The 17,668-nt window shown below is 46.4% G+C and overlaps 1 protein-coding gene across 5 annotated transcripts in view; it reads left to right on the top strand.

The window, feature by feature from the left end:
• Nucleotides 1-17,668, top strand: part of PRR5L (proline rich 5 like) — a 74,910-nt gene that overhangs the window by 38,451 nt on the left and 18,791 nt on the right. For all 5 annotated transcript variants that reach the window (XM_053560457.1, XM_053560455.1, XM_053560458.1 and 2 more), the window contains exons 5-6: nt 7,259-7,316; nt 12,701-12,792. In XM_053560457.1, the coding sequence (XP_053416432.1) occupies nt 7,259-7,316; nt 12,701-12,792 (150 nt within the window). The remainder of the gene's footprint in view (nt 1-7,258; nt 7,317-12,700; nt 12,793-17,668) is intronic.

The raw sequence follows: 17,668 nt of genomic DNA, 5'->3' as shown, positions 1-17,668 counted from the left end.
GCCTGGGAAGGTGTCTCTAACAAGCAGGGTGGTCGGTGAGCAGAGGGTGAGAATGAGGAATCCTACCTATGCTCTTGGGGCCTGTCTACACAGGGGCTTTGAACAAGAGAGCTGGGATCTGGTTTGAAGACAGGACAGGAGACAGGTTATGTTTTTAGATGAGAAGGTCACTAGAGGTTGCGTTTTGGATGCGGGCAGGACTTGGAAGAAAGGCATCATGGAGTTTGTAAATATTGGGGTGGCCTTGAAGCTCCCACTGGCCTCTCCAAAGGAAGAAGATGGGGGTGGAATTAGCCTGTGGGCTTCCAGGCGTATCCTGTGTGTCTCAGGCCACTCCCCAGGAGTCTGCCCCCCAGCCAGCTATCTCCTGAGCAATTACTTGAACTTTGTACAATTATCTGAAAATTTTTTGTTGTACTTTTCTCATACTTTATGAAGCTCAGTGGAAAAATGGGTCTTGAAATGGATGAGCACAGGTCCTAGTATAGTTGAGATAAAGCTGACAATTTGTAAGCAAGAAGAAATGGCAGATCTTCAGCTTCATTGGGTTAGGTTATTGCACATTTGATTGTGAAAGAAAAGAGCATGTAGAGGCTGAAAATACATCACCCAAAGGTGAGCTCCGAAGATGAGGTGTAATGAGGGATTTTATAATCCTTTTCAGCTCTATGGGGGCAGAATACCTCCTGTATCACGTAGGTGTGATGTTCTACCTGTGTGCCTATTTTCAGGAGCTCATTCTGTATGAAATTGGGTGATTTCTTGAAAACTATAAGGACTGGCAGGAGCCAGTTTTAGGGTATTGAGGGAGGAGGCATGGGAGTCCGTGGCTGGAGGGGGCTGCTCGAAACCGTGTGGTGTGACAATAAGTAGAAATATTCAGCAGTTCAGTGGGCATGAGGGATAAGGACCGAGTTGGAAGCGTTGGGAAATTTTTGTTCAGTGTGGAAAGCAAAGGTCAGGCTCAGTGGCTCACCCTGTAATTCTAGCACTCCAGGAGGCCGAGGCAGGTGGATCTCCTGAGCTCAGGAGTTCGAGACCAGCCTGAGCAAGAGTGAGACCCTGTGTCTACTAAAAATAGAAAAACTGAGGCAAGAGGATGCTTGGGTCTGAGACTACATTGAGCATTTCTCCTGTGCTTATTCACGTGGCCATCCTGATACCCGATGAGAAAGATCCTGTTATTATATACTCCTCTTTTATAGATGTTGCCACTGAGACCTAGCCAAGGGAGTTATTTGTCTAATATCACACAGCTAGTAAGAGGCTTAGCAAAGATCCAACCCACAAAAGAAACATTTCTTGGATTGTACTATGAATGATAAAATGCCCATAATGTATCCCCTGGGGTGGAGGGGAACCCCAGAGAGGGGGGGTTTCAGGATTACTTTTTGTTTTGAGTTTCTAGGAACTCTGACTTGGACTGTTTTCCTGCTTCCCTGCAAAAAAATCGTTTTTTATCAATGAATCCCCAACAATAAAATAATAATAAAATAAAAAATTGTTTTTTAAGAGACAGGTCTTGCTCTGTCCCCAGGCTGGAGTACAGTGATGTGACCATTGCTCACTGTAGCCTTCAATTCCTAGGCTCAAGGGATCCTACTGCCTCGGCCTTCTGAGACAGGTGTGCACATGCACAACCAGTTAATCTTTTATTTTTTATAGGGATGGGGGGTCTTGCTGTGTTGCTCAGGCAACATATGTCTCAAACTCCTGGCCTGAAGCGATCCTCCTGCCATGGCCTCCCAAAGTGCTGGGATTATAGGCCTGAGCCATGGTGCCCAGTGCAAAAATAATTGCTTTAAAGCCATAATTCACCCTTTACTTATTGCTGAAATGATGCTGAATGAAGAACTGGCATTAGTACTGAGTTTCTAATCTTCACTCTCCATCTGGGGATTTTTCTCTAGTCTCATCACACTCACACACCAGCACTGGTTTATTAGGAACTCTGTGGCCCTAGGGGTGAGTTGTGTTTATAAGACTTTGTTGCGTATCTAGGAATGCATCTGGGTTCACAAGAAATGTAGACATTATTAGAGGTGATGGCTGGGTCACAGAAGAAAAAAATAATGGCAGTGGCCCATGATTTTCATCACTAGGCTCATGGCCAACCTCAGGACCCTTGGAAGACATTGATACCACTGGAGTGGAATTGGTTAATGCAAGTTCTTGGTAGGCAGAGCGACATAGCTGCTAGCCTCCTGGGGTAGGAAAGAAGAGATGGAAGCCTTGTGGGACAACCTCGTTGACCTGCGATTGCCCAGACAGCTACTCCCAGTATCTGAACCCGAAATGAATCCCATCTGCTTTCTTTGTGGGCAGGGGCGTAAGAAATCTCTCCAGGGCAGGAGAGCACAATGGCTCAAGGCAACCAGCTCTTTTGCCAGGTAGGTCTGGCTTCTGATCCTTGCTAGAACAAGGATCTAGCTGTGTGACCTCAGGCTTAGTACTTAACCTCTCTGAGCCTGTTTTCTTAGTAGTGATCTAGTTGTAATCATGGTGGCAACTTAATAAGGTTGATGTGCTTACTGAGACAGTGATATGCAAAATGCTTGAACTACAGTGAACAGTCAACAAACGACAGGTATTTTTACCTTAGCCTTTTTATTATTATTGCTGAAATAAACCGGAGGGATACAATGGGAGAGAGATAAGGGTTTCAGACTAACCTGGGTGCAAACTCTGGTCTCAGAATTTGCTAGTTATTTCTTTGAGCCTCAGTTTCTTCATTTATAAAAGGGATAGATTTGTGGCGAAGATAAAATGAGATGACACATGTAAGGAGTCAAGGACAGTGGCTGACACAGTACAAACCAGTAGCAGACTCTGCTGACATGCTTACTCTCCTTCTCACTGCTAAAGCACTGGACGTGATGGTAGCTAGTGACCTGAGGGTGTACAGAACGCTGCGCGGAAAGTTCTTCCCACGGGAAGATTAGATTAGCATCATTCTCCCTGCATTTCACCTTCTTGGATACCAATTTTCTCTGGGTCCCTCAGGTGCCATTGTCAGGCCTCATACACTAACACCCACCCCTCCTCTGCTTGCCCCACCCCCTCCAGGATGAACTGGGTCTTTCCGACCCACTACAGACGCCAGTGATTTGGTAGCTTTTCCTCAGACATCCTTGTTTGCATTTTTCCTAGCCATGCCTCATTTTTCTCTTTGCAGCCCATTTGTCTGTCTTAGAAAAAAAATGTTTTTCACTGCCAGATTCCTCTGCCACTTCATTAAAGTGCTATTTATTCGTTGTCTGAGTTCATTTACAGAGTGGGGGGGAGGATGCATTATGTAACAATGGGCCCAGTTCCAAGCCCCAAGTCATTTCCTAGGTGGCTACTGTTTAATGTAACTGTTTTGTGGCTTGAAGCCTTTGGGCTGGGGAGGTAGCAGTGGGTGCTGCAGGGCGTCCTGAGGCAGCGAGTGGGGTAAGGGAGGGTTTTCTCTAGCTCTTTATTTTATGGCCTCATCGCTACTGCTCAGCAGCAAACATTTACTCAGAACCTTCTGGGGCCAAACATTTGCCAGGGGATAGGGGATGCTTTCAGAAGCAGTCCAGGAAGGACGGTCACTTAGAAAGAAAGACAGTGCAAGTCAGCTGCCTGAGTCCAGGCTGGTTTTCTTTCTTCCTGCTCCCACCATTTGAGCAGGCTTCAGCCTCATAGCTATCAGGCTGGCCTGTCCTCAGAGGAAGTGACCAGCAGACAGGGTAGGCTTCATAAATTGCAGGGTCCAAAGCAGAATGCAAATGTGGTCACCCGCTGGGCTCGGGGAGTCAATCTCCCCTTTCCACAGGCCTGCCACTGCAATGCACGATGGGCAGGTAACCCCAAGAGATGGAAGCCACCACAATGGGCCACTCTTGGTACACAGATCCAGGGTTGTGTGGGACCTCCTGCTGAATCACCTGCAAATGTCCTTTAGCACTGCTGGTCCAGAAGTGCAGGGTGGCTACCACCATGTCTCTCCCAGCCCTCCCTCCCGCTCCCTGCAGCAGTGCCTCGGCCCCCATCAATATGACCCTGTCCCCTTGAGAGTGGAGTGGCATGGGTGGCAGGGCCCAGACCCCGGGGCAGAGCAGCAGGTACCTGAATGCTCCTCCTAGGAGGTGGCAGGAAACAGAACCCCAAGTGGGCAGAAGCTCCAGACCCCAGTGCCTGCTCTGTTGTGCCTTCAGACCTCATTGATAAAACACAGATTCAGAGATAAAAATATTAAGAATTGAAAATGGCAACCACATAGTGCTTGAGTGGAGGCCTTCAGAGGGCAAGGCCTTTAGGAATGCAGGACCCTTTGGGTCTCAGATTCCCATGAGAGGAGATTGTTGTTTAGTTTGAGAGCCCTCAGTGAAGCTGAGCTAGGCAGCTGGGGCTCAGGGGTTGGAGCATGAAGGGGCACAGCTCCCCCCGGCAGATGGCAGGCAGCTCTCTGGGGAAAGGGGGCTGGGAAGGGGCCCATTCAACCCAAGAGATCCTTACTCCAATAGCATGTGCTGGATCGAAGGTGAGTGGTGGGGGGACTGAGCTTCACTCCTCCTGGGTGTTTGGGGGAGGGAGACTCTACTTCTAGCCTCAGTTTATTCAACTATAAGATAAAAGCAAAATCTACAAGCTATAAAGATGGGGAGCAGAAGAAATAAGGAGTTTTTGAGATGCTTTTGCAAGGTCCTTTAGCTTCCTGGAAAACTGGTCCACTTAACTTTCATCAAGGTGTGCGTGACCAGTTGATTTTGATTTTGACCACAGGAATAGGGAGGGGGGAGAAAGACTACAGTATTCTTAAGGCCCCTTTTAACCTCAATGTTTTGTTTCTCTTATTTTGTTCTAAGCTACAGAATTTCCATGCTGTGTATCGTGAGAAGTTTAAAAAGAAATGTTTTCTTTATCATTTTCCCATAATACAGGAATGACTTCTTTTCTTGAAAATATATAAAAGGATTGTTCCCCCTTTGTCCTCTTGAAGGGGGAAAGCCAAGAAAGAAGGAAGGAAAATCTAGGCCATTTTTTGAAGTTTATTATTTAAGATACAAAGTAATTTTTGTCAAATGAAGAAAATGGCAATGAATTTAGGGACCCTTTGTCACTTTTTTGTCCTCTTACAAATATTCTTTCTTTAATCTTGACTTCTTAAAAATGCAAAATGATCTTTATCACCAAAATAATATATATAATACATTCAGAAAAGATTAAGTACCTAGTATGTATTAGGTACTGTGCTCGGAGCCAGGGGAACTAAAATAAGAAATGGTTCTCACCCCTAAGCACCAAAAAGTCTAAAACTATGTTGTTTGAATTAATTTCTGTTGTGAACTCATGTTCTAACCTGGACTAAGTTTATATGTCTCTCAATGCCTCAATTTACCCCACACCCCTTTAAAAAATGAAGATAATCACAGTGGTGATGGAACCAAATGATGAAAATTGCATCCCAGAGGGAGTAGAACCTCTGTTACATTTTGCAGGTACATCTCAGAAAGTGAAATTAAGGAGATTTTGTGAAGTTGTTTTGGAAGAAGTAGGGGACATTGGCATTGACATTGGAGGTGGGGAGAAGAATGTCATTCAGAATCCCTTGCCCAGAATGCAGAGGGCCATCCTGGGAACTCCCCAGAAGTAGGCAAAAGTGACAGGGGCAGGGACTCCAGGGCACACTTGAGATCTGTGCTCAGAACCATGCAGGTGGGGTGGTTGCCATCTGGACGCACCTCCACAATCCACTGATGCCCCCTCAGCTGTCGGAAGGTCTTGGTGGCCTGGAGTTGCTGCTAGGGTATTTTCTTGCTTTCCGACCCAGACGCTGCTGGGATCCATTTAGCGACCCTAGAGAGTAGGTCAGGGCTTGATTCTCGTTGCCTAATGGGGTACTTCTCTACAGTGTCCCTCTAACTTTGATTTGGGGTTACATCTGCATCTTGAAACTACACCGTGGCCAATTAGCTTTTAAAATACGCTCCTATCTGTGAATCTTGCTAAAAGCCGTGAAGTTTGGCTTATGTGTATCAGTCATGGAAATGTGAGCGTACTTTTGATAAAATATTCTCTTAGTACATTTGATTACAGCTCATTTCTTACTGACTCTTTTTATGAAGAAGTTGGGCTGAGATAACAACCGTTACCATCGCTACCACCACCACTAATTACTGAGCATGTAAAATACTGTGTGGGGGGTGTATAATGATCAGTTCTTATAAGAACTTTATGATCTTGCTTATATTGTGTCACTTTGCAGAACTTAAGACTCAGGGAAATGAAATACAAAATTATACAACAGCACATAGCTGAGCTGGAACTTGAGTCCCCGTCTGACACCTAAGTTCTTTCTCCTGTGCTACCCGTGTTCTCTTCATCGCTCTAATAAGGTTTCAGGGTTTTTATAAAGGACAATGCTAAGGAAGGCTCTAGGTGAGATACCCGTCACCTTTGCCCCCACCTCTCCATAACGAGTGGAACGACGGCAGCCCGTCTTTGGCGTCAGCTGCTCTGACTTGCAGAGAGGTGCTTTAAATCTTCTGGGACCAGCTGGGGCCCTTCAAGGGAAGGCAGGAAGGGGTCTGGGTGGGAAGAGCTGCTGGAGGGCAGCCAAGCAGAGGAGAGAAGAACATGGAACCAGGAAGACCAGCTCTGTTCCCTGTGGGCAGGTCTCTCACTGACTGAGGTGAATAACCCCACCCAGGTGGTACTGAATAAACAACATGGAGGATAGAAAGTCTAGGGTATGCCCAGGACACTCAACAATTGGTAGGCGCAGTCGCCAGAAGACAGCCTTACTCTCCTTCCACAACTTCCCCTTACGCACGCTTGTTGACAGACGCATACTCCTGGCCTCTTAAGGTTTTGCATACAGGGCGAGAAACCCCAAATTTATTATCTTTAAAACTATTATTTCTGCAAAATTTCTCCTCCCCTCGGTTCTCCCTTTTGTGAGTTTAGATCATTCAGGGCCTCCAAGGACGCTGGGTGTCAACCGTAGGAAATTCGTCCCAGCTTATGTCCTGTCTGTACCCTGGTTTGAGGGACGAGGGTGGTGGTTTTGGGTCGGACTCTTATCTCACTTGCTCTTTTGCTGTGGGAAGTCTCACTGGTCTTCTGCAAAGGCTGGGCCTCCTGAGAAATCAAAAGCCTTCTTCAGCCAGGGGGCACGGCTCGCACACGAGCGCCTGGAACCCTGTGCCTTTGCCTGTCGGAAGTGGGAGAAGGTTTGTCACTCACACCCTGGAGCTGTCCAACTCTTGTGTTCTTTGTTCTTTTTTGGCAGAACCAGCTTCTTGCAAAAGGACTGTTCTTTGTGGAGGAGAAGATCAAGCTGTGTGAAGGCAAGTACAAGGCAGCTGTCAAAGACTGGGGCCTCCATGACTCAGCCTTTGATATTCGGAAGGCTGAGATGCTTCTGTCCAAGGGTGGCAGTTTCCACACGAGTGATTCACCCATCAGTTTTTTTCCCCAGCTTGGGGGGAAAAAGTCAGCCGCTTGCAGCAGGGATCATTGGAACTGTGTTTTGAAAAATGAAGTGGGGGCCAGGCGCGGTGACTCATGCCTGTAATCCTAGCACTCTAGGAGGCCAAGGCGGGTAGATGGCCTGAGCTCAGGAGTTCAAGACCAGCCTGAGCAAGAGTGAGACCCTGTCTCTAAAAAAACAGCCAGGCATTGTAGCTGGTGCCTGTATTCCCAGCTACTTGGGAGGCTTGGGCAAGAAAATCACTTGAGCCTAAGAGTTTGAGGTTGCTGTGAGCTGTGATCCCATGGCAGTCTACCCAGGGTGGCTGAGTAAGACTCTATCTCAAAAAAAAATGAAGTAGGATTGGGGCAATTTCTTGGGAGACCTCATGAAGAGACCTCAGGCCTCAACCTCCCAGAGTGCTAGGATTACAGGCATGAGCCACCGTGCCCAGCCCCCACATCATTTTTCGAAGCACAGTTCCAGTGGTCCCTGCTACAAGCAGCTGACTTTTTCCCTGAGCTGGGGAAAAAAAACTGATGGCTGAATCACTCATGGAGGCTGCCACCCTTGGACAGTTTTTCTGGGGATGCATGCTGGTGGTCTTCTGTGAAGGGCTGAGTTATGCTTGTTCCCTCTGCTCTGCCATATGCTGTTTCCTAATACGCCTTTGTGATGTTTCTTGAAGCCACAGAAGTCAGGAGTCCTGTCCATTTGGGGGACATAAGACTAAGTAGATACCCACTTAATGGGGTATGATTTGATGAGTAAAGGGAAATGTCTTGATCTTATGAGAGCTTAGAATCTAACTGATAGGGTGGAAAGGAATTGAATGGAGATGGGAAATGGTACTAAAGGCAAGAATTGGCCCAACCCCACTACTCTACCAAGGGCTACTTCTTAACTCCCGCCTCAGTGGGGCCTGATCTTAGCTTGCCACCTACTTCACGGGTGACTTTTCATTCAAGTCACTAGTTGCTCAGAGTCTCAGGGTTTTTTTGAGACAGAGTCTCACTCAGTCACCCTGAATAGATTGCCATGACATCACAGCTCGCAGCAACCTCAAACTCTTGGGCTCAATTGAGTCTCTTGCCCAAGCCTCCCAAGTAGCTGGCTACAGTGCTTGCCTATCTTTTTAGAGACGGGGTCTCACTCTTGCTTGGGCTGTCTTGAACTCCTGAGCTCAGGCCATCCACCCGCCTTGGCCTCCCAGAGTGCTAGGATTATAGGCGTGAGCCACCACACCCGGCCCAGAGTCTATTTTTAAAATCATTTTTAAAGTGAAAAATTGCAGTGAGGGCCTGTGGGGCATATGTAGTGCCTGGCTAGCATAATACCAGACCTGCACACAGAATGCTTGCACGTCGCTTCCTGCCTTTCCCCACTATATCCTAAGGACCTCTCTCAGCAAGCCAAACTCACTTGTGGGCCCACTTACAAGGTATCTCGTCAACTTACTAGGGATCACGTCATCCCTTTTCTTCTTCCATTCCCTGGGAAAGAAACTAATGTCCAGTAAGCTGCATCCTAGAAAGACAAAGTAGGAAGAAAAATGAGAAACAGACACTGGAAAGTTCAATGCCAGGCACTCAGTAAATGCTTGCCAAACCTTTGGAGGAACGGAGGTTAGAAATGAACTCTCTGCATATTCAGAGCTGGCTGAACCTCTGGCCTTTTTCCCCTTGACTATATCTATGCTGTGATTTTTTTCCCCCTAACCTTGTAAGTACACACAATCCCAAGGCTTTACAAAAATTTTTTTAATTGTAATAGAAAATACATAAAATGTAGCTCTTAACTATTTTACACTTAAGAAGTGTTAACCCCATTCATGTTGTTGTATAAAAGAGCTCCAGAACTTTATCTTACAAAACCGAAACTCCACGGCAGGAGGACAAGTCCCCATTTCCCCCTGCTCCTCGTGCCCTGACAACCACAGTTCTCGTTTATGTTGCCATGATTTTGACTATTCTCGGCATCTTGTGTATTCATCATACATTATTTGTCCTTTTTCCAAGTGGCTTCACTCAACATAATGTCCTCACATCCATGTTGTAGCATATGACAGGATTCCCTTCTTACTCCATTGTATATGTAATGCCACATTTTCTTCATCCGTTTATCTGTCAGCGGAAGGCTCTTGTTTTCGGGTCACTTGCTTTGACCAGGAACTTAGCGGTTCCTTTGCATTTTGGAGTCCGGCTGCCTGATAGAGGGAAGGAAGAGCACCATGGTCCCTGGCCATGTTATTTGTATGTAAATCATCTGGTGAGTTATTCCTGGAAATGTGGAAAAGCAGCTCTACAAAAAAATGGACTGAGCAAAACCAGAGCTTCAAGTGCCCTTAAAAGGGCAAGTTCAATGTCTCTCACCCAAGTGATCTTCAACATAGCACAGAGCAAAATCTCGGAAATGAGTGAGATGGGAGAGCAGCAAAGACCACCCAGGATGCTGTGCCCTTAAGCGGCTGGGGGATGCCAGGCCAGAGAATTCTGTCTGGATTCTGAGTGCTGGGACCCTTTCAGCACAGTGGATCGGCACGTGGGGAACCTTCAAGGTCTCTACCTTTTTATTTTACGTATTAGAACTCCAAGGAAGATTTTATCTGGATAAAAGAGTTCTCTTGTTATAAAGTCTTAAAAGAACTGATCTGTCTCATCCCTGAAAAAGCTCCACTTTATCGACACATTTATTATTTACATGTTTATGTATTTGTTTGTGTATGCACAACTCTGGTTTATTGCTACAGAAAGGACAGTGGCAGCTCCTGCCATGTGTTACTGTCTCGTGGACAGGAGGCACCAGGTTATGATAACTCAGCAACCTTTTCTAGAGCTTCCATGACCTTGACTCTTAGGAAGTTTCTTATACCTACCTATATACTTCTGGTGATCTAAACCCTGAGGTACATTAGAGGACAGATTTTATGGAACAATCATCCAGAACCTTCCATCCAACCCCCCTTTAGTCTTTTCAAGGAGCTAAGTCCTTGACTGATGGGTTGTTTCTGGAAGCAAAGTCATCTGTTTCCTTTAACTCTTTCTTCCCCTGTTTTGTTAGCCTGGGTCTGTCTGATGTTCTTCTCTGAACACTTCCCAAAACCTCCATCACTCTGTGAAGTTTGTGGCCAGCAATTAGACCTGGCTTCCTGGGAGGGGCCTTTCTGCTGCCAGGTGGAAGATTAGCTCATGTTCATGAAAGGGGGGAGCAAGTGGGCACCAGCACTGACCTGCAGGGTCCTTCCCCTCCTCCACATCAGGCGGGCCTCTGCTTGTCTTTGCCATGGAAGGCTTAAGATAAGGGCTGCCAACCAAGGAGCTGGAGTGGCCTTTTTCCCTTTGGAGTATGTTATCCAGGTGTTGAGTTTACCTTTGTTTTGGGAACCAGGGTGACCTGATATTTCAGATCCCCCTCTTGACTCCCCACCTCCTCCCTGCAGCGAGCTAGCATAGCCTACATTTGAAAGGATGGTGATTGATTCAAACTCTTACCAATGATCTGCTGCCTACCAGGCACTTGGCTAGTTGCTGAGGACTCAGTGATGGACAGAACAGTCATAGGACCACAGGCCCTTGTGAAACTCACAAACTAGTCGCAGAGGCAGATGTTAATCACATCATCCCAGATATAGCACTGTAACCAGGACAAGTATCAAGATACGATTTGTAGTACAGGCATTTGAACAGTCGAGGGAGACTTTTCTATCCCACATTTGGCTTAAACGGTAGCCTTCCGCTCACCACCCTCAGCATCTGCAAAAACCTATATGCTCGGTGCTTTCCATTCATTCATTCATTCAGTATTTTTGAAGATTGACTTATTGACGTGTCTGCCCCTGTGTCCGTCACAGCAGTACAGCGGTGAGCAGGACAGAGGGGGCCCCGTTTTTACTCCCGTTCTAGGGAGGAGACAAGTAAATAAGTAATTCCAACAAATTGTGGTCAGTGCTTCGTACGGGAAAGCGAGGTGTCATGGGTTTGCATTTTCTCTCTGGTGTATCTCACCTTGGCTTTCCAAAATCTGCGGGTCCTTGGACCTGCTGGCTACTAGTCACGCCCTTGTTCTGTTCTTTCCTCAGTCCCTGCTTTTTACTGCCCATTAAATTAATAGACGGAAGATGCCAAATGCATCTTTTAAGATTTGTGCAGTAGAACTGGCAGTGTCTTGCCAAATGCACCTCTCAGTGTCTGACTGTGGCTGACCCGGTTTCTCTGCCTAGGATGAGCAGAAACGATGCCCAGTGTCGGCTCTGTTATCTAGGTCATTAAACAGCATCCGCTGTGTAGGCGCCTTTCCACTAGGGCCCATCTTTCTGGGGTGCAGAGTTCCTCGCTCAGCCTTCTGATGGCATCGGGTGACCTGTGTGCTCTAGCCTGGGGTGTCCCTTGGCTAGCTTAGGCTTCCCGATCCTAGGGGTGAGTAGTGACAGTATCAGGAGGCAGCCCTGTGTTTGACAGGTGTTCTCTTCCGATCCCAGTTACTGTAAAGCACTCGGCAGAAGGTACCGTTCCAAGGTCCTTTCTGCCTCTCTCCACTGACGGCTGATACCCAGAATCAAGTCTTAGTGATTAAGAAAACAGAACTGTTTATAACTGTGCATACCATCTTCCCAGATTAGGTTAATCAAGAGCGTGGACTCTGGAATCCCAGCTCTGCCTTTGGGCTGTGTGACATTGGGGCAGCTGCTTGGCCTCTCTGAGCCTGAATAGCAGGGGTAATAGAGTCTTCCTCTGAGATATCTATGTATCAAACTAGATACATAGTTTGGCTTAGTGTCTGATAGTGTTGTAACCATCAGGTGAGAGAAGTTACTATGTGGTTTTAAGATGTCAGCTCCCTTTTCTGCACTGGGGGATAGAAGGGCGTATTTGCGTATTTTCAATTTTATCTTCCCACCCAATCCACATTTACTGTAGTAACACCTTATAGATCAAATGTAGGTGACGAGCTGTCCTCCCACCCCCATACCAGTGCTGCTCCTCCCATTCAGGACCTTCCTGGGGAAGTGTGAGTTAGATCCATACGTGCATCCTTGTGACACGTAAATATATTTCTGCCCTGAGAATTTCTGGTGGTCCTAGCCAGGGATGAAGACCTTATAGCACCACATCTCTGTTCTCTGGGCTTTAACAGCTTCTGGCTGCAAGTTTTCCAGCATGTGTGACTTTACGTTTTACAGGGAACTACCTTCTGGCCTCTCTCGCAAGCAATGACAAGTTCTTTTCTTTCTTCTTCCCCGCCCATCTTCTCGCCCTCGTGTAGGTGAAAATCGCATTGAGGTTCTGGCTGAAGTCTGGGACCACTTCTTCACTGAGACTCTCCCCACCCTGCAGGCCATATTTTATCCAGTTCAGGTCAGTCTCTTTGGGGAATGCCTCCCGCTGGCCTCAGCCGTCTGTCTTCTCTCTTGGCCTTGACAGCCTGGGGCCTCCTGGCAAATGGGGGAAACTTGGAGATGGGGCGCTGGCCTTGGTCGAGGACCTTGGAGATCTTTTGAGGGCTCTCTGCTTCTAAATTTAGGACCTAACTTCAAGCAAAGAAGAGTGCTTGCCTAACTAGCAATTTGTAGGCTCTTGTTACCCTCTTGGTTTTGAGTATGTCTTTATATTCTTGGAGTGGTTTGTTTTTCTTAGTTTTCAGAAGCGAGATGGAGGGGGGAATTTTCTTTTTTCTTTATCCTCCTCCTCTCCCTTTTTTTGAAGCATAGTTTTTAAGCGTATTACTGTTGCCCTCAAATCGTGGGAAAGGAATATTGTTCCTTGCCCTCTAAATATGGAAAGCCACATGATGGAGCAGGAAGAACGTGGGGCTAGGAACTTGGTAGACTTGGGTTCAGGAGTGCTGGCTTGTGCATTTAACTTCTGTGAACATAGCTCCATCTCACCTCCTGCAACATGCGGAATTTAGAGTAAAAGATGAGTGACATCTCTTTGGTGTTGTTCTGGGACCTCAACTCATCCTACCCCTTGAGTTGCTGACCCTTCTGCGGAGACTGATACCACGTGCATGGCTGCCAGGTCAGAGTCGCCACCCCTAAAGGAGGTTGGCTAATCGTCTGTCCCATGCTGGGGTGTGTTCCCCGTCCTGCTCCTCCCACCAGGGTTAAGGCTTCACGGGGCATCCAGTGTCACTGAAGTATGGGTACCATGTGCAGAATAGGAACACAGCCTTTGGTAGCAGTTGGAATGACGTACCAGAGACAAGGGCCCCTGTGGATTCTTTGGTCTGGACAGTGTTTAAAGGGATTTGGAATGGCTTAAAATATACGAGGATATCAAATATTTAAAAAGTGGGAGGTTATGCTTCTAGGTTTCATTTCCCCTTTCAGGCCTGCCCCTAACTTTTCCATTAAGTGCTATGACTAGAAACCTCTGGCCTGCAGCCCAATTCTCTTTGTCATCTGAACTTCGGTCCCACCTGTGCTTTGGAATGTGCAGCCCCTGTGCCCGTGAACCTGCCTCTTTCCTTGGAATAGTCACCTGTTGGCCAGTGGGTCCTCTCTCGGGAAGACAGACCTGGGAAAGGGGGATAGAGTTGCCAGATTTAGCAAATAAAAGTACCGGAAGCTGAGTTATGTTTTAAGTACATATATAAGCAACAAGTGAAGAAATATTTGGGACATTTATACTAAAAAAAAAAAAAGAAAATATTCACATTTAAGTGGGCATTTTGTGTTTTATCGGCAACCTGCAAGAGGGGGTGTGCAGGCCTAGGTTGCTGTTAGGGCCATTTGGTTAGGGAGTTCCAGGGTGCAGGTGCCCTAATGGTCCCAGAATGGAAGGTGTGGGATCTGGGTGGACATGGCCCCAGTATAGTCCAAAAAGGGCAAAGAGGGGCCTTCAAAGCCCAGATATGAGGGTTGAGGGATGCTACTGTCCTACTACTCTTGAAAAATCATAAGATCCCACAAGAATTGACATGGCCCCATTCACTCCTCTCTTGAAAAATTGTACGATCCAACAACAATTGACACGGCCCCATTCATTCCCTATACCCTAACTGCTGACTTGAACTTTGCCTCCGTGCTCCTGTTTGCCATGGCCCTGGCTGGCTCCTCTCTCCCCTGTCCACTCCTGAGGGTATCTGCATGGGCAAGCCCTGTTTTATTCAATGAGCTGAGATGAGACAAGGGTGAGCTACATTCAGCGTGGGTGGGCAGTAGCCAGAGGTGGGGGGGGGAGCTCTGTGGCAGATGGGCACCAAAGGAGGTGGGTCCTCAGCGGGGGGCAAACTGGGCCTCCTCTGTTCTTCTGTTCTCTACTGACTTAGGTCCACACGTTTATGATTTTACAGGACTGAACACATGCAGCTTTTACTCTTCCTTTGTCTTAGCCTAGAGAAACCGGCTGGCACATTGGATAACGTGGATATCCCCTTGTTATTTTTCTGGAAGATGGAGATTGTGAGGGGATAGGTTTTGTTTTGTTATGTTGTTGTTCCCCCAGCCTAAAACAAGAACAGAAAAGCCAGTTCTAGGTTAGTATGAATTCCTCCCCTGATTCATTATGGGCTGAAGAGATGGCTAGGCCTGGTAACAGGTCAGCACACTGATCTCTGAGAAAGCAATGATTAACTTGTTTATATGGCAGGCTGGTATAAACTGGGTACCCTACACCCTCCCATAAAAGTATTTTCTGCCAGTGTCAGAGGCCAGATTTTTGCATACAGAAAAAGTCTTTATGATTTTGGAGACCAGTAAAGGGATTTCAAGATAAAGCCTCATGCTGTGGGAGGATTAATGATGTGATATTTTGGAGCTAATTCTGACTTAAGTGGTGGTACCATATTGCTGTCTGGGTCTGGTTTAGTTTGCCTTTAAATACATGAGGCACCAGGTCTGGATTCATTTATAAATCCAGGCTTTTTCTCCCAAGTGTGTAATGTGTAACCATGGGCTTAGAAGCCCCAAATGCAAAATCTTTCATCTTCTCCAGGGGAATACTTTATCAGCTCCTGCCTAGCCTATACCCAAATGACTGCAAGTACGTTGTGTGACGAGGCAATAGTAACAGAATAATCTGGAAAAGAAATGGGGGGTGTAGGGACAGCTGCACCAAAGAACAAAGTGGTTGGCTCATGCCTGACCCAGGTTCACATCCTTAGTTTGTCACTTACCACCTAATTTTTTAAATTAATTAATTTTTTTTGAGACAGTGTCTCACTCCATCACCCTGGGTGGAGTGCTGTGGCACTCACAGCAACCTCAAACTCTTAAGCTCAAGCGATCTTGCCTCAGCCTCCCCGGGAGCTGGGACTACACGTGCCTGCCACACTGCCCGTCTATTATTTTCTGTTTTTAGTAGAGATGAGATCTCACTCTTGCTGAGGCTGGTCTTGAACCACTGAGCTCAGGCCATCCACCCTCCTCGGCCTCCCAGAGTGCTAGGATTACAGGTGTGAGCCACTATACTGGGCCCGGTCACTTAACATCTTGATAATCTTAGAAAGATAACCTTACCTCTCAGAGCCTTGCTTTTCTCCTATAAAATAATGATATCTACCTCAGATATATTGAGACAATATACTAAAAGCACTTGGTTTATTATACAACATATAATAAGGGCTTAAGAATTGTTGCTATCACCATCAATATCATTGTCATTATTATTCTCTGTATAGCCAGTGACCCATTTATTGAGAGATCCATTTTTCACATTTCATGGGCTAAGCAGATAGGTCTGGAATGGGTGATCTTGAGAGTTCATGCTGTGCCTGGCAGTGTGCTATGGAGATGTAGGGGCAGCCCCTTAGAGTTGCCTGAGTGAGACTATGACCTTATTTTCCTATCATCCCACTTAAAATAGCATCCATCCAGTTGATGCAAGATAATAGGCTTTCTCATATACTGTTGCTGGGATTATAAATTGATGCAATCATTTTGGAGGGCAACATGGCAATATCTGTAAGACTTTTTAAAAGCATATTTTAATCAAGCCATTTCCTTTGAGGGAAAATATCTGGATATATGCTAACAAAAAGTAGCCAGAGAGATGTGGGTGAATGTGTTTATTAAACCATAATAGGCCGGGCATGGTGGCTCACGTCTGTAATATTAGCACTCTGGGAGGCCAAGGCAGGTGGACTGCCTGAGCTCACAGGCTTGAGACCCATCTCTAAAAATAGCTGGGCATTGTAGCAAGTGCCTTGTAGTCCCAGCTACTTGGGAAACTGAGGCAAGAGAATCACTTGAGCCTAAGAGTTTAAGGTTGCTGTGAGCTATGACTCCACGGCACTCTACCAAGGGTGACAAAGTGAGACTCTGTCTCAAAACAAAAACAAAAACACCCCCCTCAATAAATAATAGCATTGTTTGTAGGGGGAAAAAAGGCATCTTGGTCAGGAAATGGTGAAATACGGTGTGTTCATACAGTGGATATTATGCAGCCTTGAAGAATGAAGTAGGTTTAGTATGTGCTGGGTATGAACAGATGCCCCAAATACACAAAGTTAAACAAAAGCATGTTGCAGAACAGTAGGAAGGGAATAATACTCTCTATGTGTGTTTACAGGTTATATGAGTGATTTTTATAGGTGGAGGAACTTTCTGGAAAAAGCCAGAATATAAATAAAAACCTTTAAGATGGTTACCTGTGGGGAGTGAGAGTAAGAGATTGAAGAGGATGTCTACAGTTTACTGAACTCATTTAATCTTTGCCTACAAATATCTGTTACCTTATGATTTAAAAACAAAACCAAAAAGAAAAAAGCAAACAAAACTTGTCTCTCTTTGGTGTGCTGGGCAAGGAGGAGACGTCCTGGGGCCTTGATGACCTATTAGGAAACTTCCAGAAAATCAGTTCTGGGAAGCGATTTGTTGGTAGTAGGAGCCGGAGGTCCTGGAACTGTCTGCTTTCACCTCTCAGCTTCTCTCTCCACCAGAATTGCTGTTCGGGAGTGGTTTCTAGAAGGCTGCGTGGCCCAGTCTTCCTCCTTTTCTTTCTCCATCTTCTATAGTTTAGGTCAGACAGTTCTATTGTTTGCTTCTATGGAAGATTGTAAACAAAAATTGGGTATGTCCCATCAGCTCCCAGCCTCGCACAGTACCAAGAGCCCTGGGCCCAGCATGAGGGATGGGGCCTCATCCCTTCACATCAGTTCATCAGAGCAATACCCCCTGCCGGACATCTCACAGGTAGTGAAAGAAGTGCCTTATAATTAAAGCAGCCCGTTTAAAGCACACAACATGATGTCAGCTCCATTTCTAATTATTTTTAGGCCCCGATTTCATAG

Source organism: Nycticebus coucang, chromosome 14, assembly GCF_027406575.1.
Source record: "Nycticebus coucang isolate mNycCou1 chromosome 14, mNycCou1.pri, whole genome shotgun sequence".
Classification (NCBI taxonomy): domain Eukaryota; kingdom Metazoa; phylum Chordata; class Mammalia; order Primates; family Lorisidae; genus Nycticebus; species Nycticebus coucang.
The sequence above is the reverse complement of the archived record's forward strand: the minus strand, read 5'-3'. Positions and strand labels throughout refer to the sequence as shown.